This window comes from Microtus oregoni, unplaced genomic scaffold (assembly GCF_018167655.1).
Source record: "Microtus oregoni isolate MIOR12 unplaced genomic scaffold, Mior012 000066F_000, whole genome shotgun sequence".
NCBI lineage: Eukaryota > Metazoa > Chordata > Mammalia > Rodentia > Cricetidae > Microtus > Microtus oregoni.
In genome coordinates, this window is record NW_024543876.1 from 1,169,011 (window position 1) to 1,176,131 (window position 7,121).

Genomic DNA, 7,121 nt, shown 5'->3' on the forward strand with positions numbered 1-7,121 from the left:
GGAGATGCCTAGTCTCACTGCAACTTGATATTCCATGATTGACTGAAAACCATGGGAGGCCCACCCTTTTCTGAAGAGAAACAGAGGAGGAAGAGTGGATGGAGTACAAGGCAAGATGGAGAGGAATGGGTTAGATTGCTGGGAATTTCCATTTTACTGGGTTTATAGCTCATCCCAGAGATGTCCCAGAAGCCAGCTGTCTCACTCAGTACCTCTCTCTCCATTTTCCCCTCACCTGATCCATTCTGTTCTCATTCCTTGCCCCCATCTAGACCCCTCCCCCATCCATCAATGATGTCTATTCTATTACCCTTTCACAGTGAGATTCTCAAGCCCCATTGTGACCCCTTGTTAATTAGCTTCTCTCTGAGCCTGTGATGGTAGCATGGTTATCCTCTCTGGGCCTGTGATTGCATCATGGTTACCTTACAGCTAAAAATCACTTATACGTGAGTACATACAATAATTGTCTTTCTGGGTCTGGGTTACCTCACTCAGGATGACCTTTTCTAGTTCTACCCATTTGCAAGCAAATTTCTTTTACTTTATAAAATGGCCTACATTCTATGGATGCCAAGCATGGGATATCCTTAATGTGAAGTGGGGTATATTTGAAGTTAGTGAGATTGCCCAGTAGCTATGTAAGCTTGTCACCAAGCTTAATGTGGGTTTGAACCTAGTGTTTCTGAAGGTAAAAACAAGAAAAACAACTCGGACAAGCAGCCCTCTGATCTTTACACCATATTTTCTATCAGAGCACACAGGGAATGCTCAGCAATTTGTGATACTCATAAACAGAAAGATATGCATGACTGTCCAGTGTACAGCATAGTCTTCCTACTACATGACAAGGGAACACACTGTCTGCAGAGCTATCACTATGAAGTCCAGCTCTGCCTTCAGGAGACCTGAGTTTCAGAGTGTCTCCAGACAGAATTGTGTTTACTTTTCTGTTTATGTGTCAGGTTCCTTACAAACCTTCTTTCACTTGATATTTATCCTGTGATAAATATCTTTGCAACATGCATTTCACCATTACTTTTCCCTGCTACTGCCCTGTCGGAAATATCTGAACGCATGATCATGGCCTTCAGAGATTAGGATACGAAAATACCCAAAGAAAAAAACAGGTTAGACAGAGGAGGACGTCTTTTAGACAGACCAAGAAAATAAAGTTGATGCTTTATTTAGAACGAGTTGAGAACTACAAGAGTTTTTATTTGAATAGGAGCTTTCTTCTAGGAACCTTCTGACAGATGTTGCAAATGTAGTTCTCACTTCATATCTCTTGATCAGCCACTATGGAAGCACACTTGGCCTTCACCTGATTCTTTAGTTTCAAAGAGTTTATCTCAAAGAGAAAGAAGATAACACCAAAGAGTGACATGGTGGCAATCAGTACCCCTATTGGGAACACAACAGTATAGTGTTTGCTTATTAAGGCTTCTTTTTTAACCGGAAAGTCAGGTGGAAAGTCAAGAGTGGTTTGGCCATAATGATCTACAAAGTGGTTCCAGCTCACAGAAACAAATGTGAAGATGTTGCTAACACACAATACTAAGGCAGCAACCTTGTAGAAATATAACTGCATCTCAATGAATGGGTCTTTCATGCAGCCGATATTAATGGCGATTGCACTGAAAATTAGAACTACAGGCTTCATCGTAACAGCCCACATTATCAGGGTCTGTGCGTACTGAAATTCAGGTGAAATGGTCCACGTGGAATTGATAGGTGTGTGCACCAGAATCTTGGTCACAGTGCCTGAAACATTAAATTCTTGAGGGTAGTAAGCTTCCCACAGGCCAAAAGACACGAATTGCACAAGCTTGTCATTGAATTCCGCGATGCGCCAGAATTGGCTGCTTGCGATGACTATCTCAAACACCAAGGCTGATAGGCTGCAGAGGAGGCCACTAAACTTGAAGAGGTACTCCTTCGCATTGGCAAGTCTGAAGATGAAATTGAACAAGTATATAGTCAAGTCAGGAACACAAGGGACAGTGGAAAACAAAATGAGTCATGGTTTACAGAGGAATAAGTTCTCATACCTTGTCCTTGCTGTCACAAAAAGTTGTATTTAAGTAATATACCTATGGCCAAAGTTTCCTCTATATGAGGTTTTGATTAGCAATTTCACTATATCTATCAAATGGTGAAATGTGCAAATTTGTTAACTAAACATGTTAATGCTTGGAATTAATACTCAATAATTTACAACACATGTTAAATGTTTAATTAAGCAGTGTTTACAATACATAAATAAGATAAATAGCTTAAATGAGAGGTATAAGCAGAAAAATGCACAAATATCTATAAATTATGGTAGTGAACTTATACAAATTTAATTCACCTATATTGTCTGCTATATTTCTACATGTGTATGCTAGTGTATGTGTTATCGGAAAACATATTGGAAAACCTGAATTATTATTATGTGACCAAAATTAAAATCTGTATGTGAAACATGAGCCCTCATGAATATTTCAATCATTTCTCATGACTTACTCAAACATACACATTATAAAATTACCTTCATTTCATTGCTGAATATGAAGTATCCCAACTGTCCTATGTGAGAAACTATCTTCTCAAGCACCAAATTAATACTATACATTTACTGTATCCACCAACTTATTTAGATCACTTATTGGTTCATATCTTTGGATGTAAGGTTAATGTTCATGAAATAACTATGACCTGAAGGATGTCACTGTGTTCTTGAGCATAAATAAAGTTCAGGCATGTACATGATAACATTGCCACCTCCAATGCAGAAGGTTTGAGTGCACTACAAACTGTCCCTCCTTGCCACAAAAATTTTGCTACCAGCTTCCCACTATTCCCCATTCTCTGTGGAATGTACTTCCTAACAGGGTGAAGGCAGTAGCTCTACTAAATTGGGAATTCATATCAGCAAGGTGACTTTAAAATCTAGTATGAATTCAGTAACACCCTACCCATGCCCTCTTCCTTGTTAAGGCAGATCTGAGCCTTTTGATGTCAGAATCAGTGAGTTTTGAAGCACAACCAGAATCAGGGTGGAAAATTCTGTTGTGCAAGACAAATGAGCTAGCATGGCAAGATTTAGTTTTGCCCATGTCTGAAACCTATGGAAGAGGTGCTTATGCTTCATAAAGATCCAATTTGAAACCCTCCATGAAGCTCATCTTAAGCTTTTACCATTGTTTTTCAAGGAGGAAGAGATCCATTTGAGAAATGTCGAGGTCATAAATATCTTCCATATAGCAGGAAATGTTGAACAGACAGGGAGTCGCACAAGAGTTGAATCACCTTCAGTAAAAGAAGTTCTGTGAGCCAGATATTTCAGCTCAGAATGGTGTCTCACCATCAACCCCTGGTTCACACAAACCAACCCCTTCCTCTGCTTTGCTTAGTTGAAGCCTCATTTATACTCTTCAGGGATATTAGCCCATCTGATAGTCCTGACCCTCCAATGAGATTCACGCAATCATTACCCCATTATATAAACAGAAAAAAACCACAGAAAGTCTAATTCACATACTCAGTTTCAGGAAACTACAAATGTATAAAGGTCAATACAGGCTACAGAGCCTTCACAGCTACACAGGGATTCCCAGTACTTATATTCAGTAGAGTTTACTGACATAGAAATGATATCAACAAAGAGTTGAATCTTAGGTCATTGACTTCTTTGACCTTCTATGTCTCCTGAAATTGAAAGTTTTTAACAGAAACCATGTAGAAAACATAAAATACTTGCCTTTCTTCCCTTCTATGAAGGCTAAATGCTAGTGACTGCCCAGTATGAGAGAGTGACTTTAAAAAATTCTTGTTTCCGTAGCTACCAGAGATGAATGTCACATTATGAGCAAAGAACCAAAGTCAAGACATATAGTCTTAAAGGGCCAGAGTGGTTAATGTCCCTCTCATATGTACAAACCTTTAGAGATATAATTAATCTATTAAAGGTATAAATTAATCTAGGATTAATTTGAAAAAATTCTCATAAAATAAATTTATCATGATTTCTCCCTTCAACAACGTTTTCGACTCCCTTTGTTTCCCACATCTCTACCTGCCCACTTGTCCAGTCTTTGCTTTCTCTATCTCCCTGAAAAAATCTTAATACTAGAAAGATGAAAATACAAAATGAACACATGGCATAAGGTTTGCATTGGCCAGCTACTGCTAGTTATGAAGCCTACACTGGAATGTATTGAGTATTCCCAGTTATATTCCATTCAACAAAACTGATTTTTTTTTATTTTTTTTCTAGGCAAAGAATTTTATTAACCCTTTTCCAAACTTTATTCCCAGGCTTCTTCAGCTTAATTTGCTGCAAAGAATGAATTGTGTTTAAGCAAAAACTGAAAAGAGCTGCAGTGTCCAAGGGGCTTGGGCTTAAAAATATTAGCGATATAGATTTGATCAGATCCATAAACAAAAGACCTTTTAAAAGCAGCCATGATATAAAATAGCAGCTCCTGTAACTTCTGCAAGTGTCAGTTCTTCAGAAGACGCCTCCGTACAGTTTGCCTCATTCTTAGAAGCCTCTTCAAAATTTTCCACCAGATCTGGGACTTCATCATCATCATCCTCTCCAGTAGCAAGGGGTGCTTTTCCATCCACAGATTGTTTGGGCAGAGCTTCAGCCAGTCTCCTTAAACTAGTCAGACTGTCTGCCCCAAGCTGGTTTAGAATGCTGGGAAGCATTTCTGTCAGTTGCTTTGTCTCGGCGTGGCCTGTAACGGTGAAGGTGTTTGCTACCAGAGACGCCTGAACTTTAGGGTTGTTAAAATGGATCACTGTTCCTTGGTTTGTGAACATGTTCACCTCTTCAATACCAGAGAGCTTCTTTAAGGAGAACTGCAGTTTTTTATCATCTGCTGTGGCTGTTCTGTGAACCACCTTCTTCTTTCTGCGAGCAGTTCCTTTCCCACCAATGCGCACTTGTGCCTGCAGCTTGGCCAGTTTTTCCTGGTTCATGATCATTTCTTTCATCTTGTCGGAGTGGAAATGGGGCCATTCGGGGGACTAGGGTTTGCGCTCAGGGGGTCTCGGGCGGACCAGCTGAGGTAATGTGCACACATGCAGGGACGCACGGTGGCAGCTCTGATCTTCTTTTTCCAGCAAGTATCAATTGCAAATATCTTCTTGGTTAGTGGAGATTTTTTGTGTCTGCTACACAGTTAATAATACTGGCATATGGTCTGGTTTGAATGGGTATGGGTCTTGTTTGTCCTTTCAAAGTCTCCTTCAGTTCTCATGTGGTATCCGTCTTTTGTCCTGAGCCAATCATGTGTTAGATTCCTGCAAACACGGGGTCGAACTGAAGTGTAGAGATGGATCAGATGAATTTGTATTTGATGAAATCTGATGTAGGACTTGCATGACTACTGGTTGGGTACACATAGGCATCCTCCTGAATATTAACCTTCATCAGGCGATGAAAGGAGACAGAGACAGAGACCCACATGGGAGCACCGGACAGAAATCTCAAGGTCCAAATCAGGTCCAGAAGGAGAGGGAGCACAAGCAAGGAACTCAGGACCGCGAGGGGTACACCCACAGACTGAGGCAATGGGGATGTTCTATCGGGAACTCACCAAGGCCAGCGGGCCTGGGTCTGAAAAAGCCTGGGATAAAACCGGACTCTCTGAACATAGCGGACAATGAGGACTACTGAGAACTCAAGAACAATGGCAGTGGGTTTTTGATCCTACTGCACGTACTGGCTTTGGGGGAGCCTAGGCAGTTTGGATGCTCACCTTACGAGACCTGGATAGAGGTGGGCAGTCCTTGGGCTTCCCACAGGTCAGGGAACCCTGATTGCTCTTCGAGCAGATGAGGGAGGGGGACTTGATCGGGGGAGGGGGAGGGAAATGGGAAGCGGTTGCGGGGAGGAGGCAGAAATCCTTAATAAATAAATAAATTTAAAAAAGCATGTATAAATTCTAAAAAAAAGTAAATATTATTGTATCTCAAAAAAAAAAGAAGTGTGGTTTTGAGGCTGTGAAATGTTATTCTTGGAAAATTCCCATGCAAAGCCAATGCACAGTTGGCTAGTCCAGACATAGCAAAGGATAAGTTGAGTGTCATGAGGAAAACTGATGACTGATTCTGCATTCAGGTCTAGGGCTTTATATTTGGAGATAAAGGAGGTGTATATGGAATAGGGGCACTCACAAGGCAAGGCAGTTACATAACGGTGTGATCAGAAGTAGGACTGGGGACATGGGGATAACTCTGACAGCCGAGGTTTTTGCAGTAGGAAAATGGCTAAGCAATGTGTGTATTGAGAAGTAGGTATCATATCAAGGCACTGGAGCAAGATCTGTTCTTATGGTACATGGCAGAGAAAGCCAGTGAATGAACTTGTGTTACCAGAGCAAAGCCACGGAGTGTGGAAATGGCACAGAGCAGAAGAGGTTATGGGGAAAATCATCATGGAAATTAGTGCTTAATCTGTGTTCCCACAGATAGGACTTGGGACTATGAAGAGGACAAGAACATGAGTTTATGTCTTATGGATCCATCAGGGAAAGCTGGTATAGAAACTATATGATGAGAAGTACTATTAAGAGCATTAGGATTAAACAGAAGATTCAAGTCATTGTTTTTTACTGCTGAGTAGTACTCTAATAAGTATATATTCCATACACTCTTCATCCATTCTTCCGTGGAAGGGCATCTAGGTTGTTTCCAGGTTCTGGCTATTATAAACAATGCTGCTATGAACATAGTTGAGCATATACTTTTGTTGTATGATAGGGCATCTCTTGGATATATTCCCAAGAGTGGTATTGCTGGGTCCAGGGGTAGGTTGATCTCAAATTTCCTGAGAAACCGCCACACTGCTTTCCAAAGTGGTTGCACAAGTTTGCATTCCCACCAGCAATGGATGAGTGTACCCCTTACTCCACAACCTCTCCAGCAAAGGCTATCATTGGTGTTTTTGAGTTTAGCCATTCTGACAGGTGTAAGATGGTATCTTAAAGTTGTTTTGATTTGCATTTCCCTGATTGCTAAGGAAGTTGAGCATGACCTTAAGTGTCTTTTGGCCATTTGAACTTCTGTTGAGAATTCTCTGTTCAGCTCAGTGCCCCATTTTATAATTGGGTTGATTAGCCTTTTAC

General features: G+C 40.8%; 2 protein-coding genes across 2 annotated transcripts; both read right to left on the reverse strand.

Annotated features, from left to right (window-relative positions):
• Positions 1–1,233: 1,233 nt before the first annotated feature.
• LOC121440187 lies at positions 1,234–3,484 on the reverse strand. The gene is made up of 2 exons (XM_041640926.1): positions 3,480–3,484; positions 1,234–1,952 (listed from the first exon to the last, which is right to left on the reverse strand). Exons 1-2 carry the CDS (start codon positions 3,482–3,484, stop codon positions 1,280–1,282), a joined length of 678 nt encoding a protein of 225 aa, XP_041496860.1. The 3' UTR covers positions 1,234–1,279.
• A 953-nt stretch (positions 3,485–4,437) lies between these two features.
• Positions 4,438–4,986, reverse strand: LOC121440188 (transcription factor BTF3-like). The gene has a single exon (XM_041640927.1). The coding sequence runs from the start codon at positions 4,984–4,986 to the stop codon at positions 4,438–4,440; it is 549 nt and encodes a 182-aa protein (XP_041496861.1).
• Positions 4,987–7,121: the final 2,135 nt, after the last annotated feature.

Excerpts from the sequence above, each read along its gene's own strand:
- LOC121440188 (XM_041640927.1), bottom strand. The coding sequence starts at position 4,986 with ATGAAAGAAATGATCATGAACCAGGAAAAACTGGCCAAGCTGCAGGCA.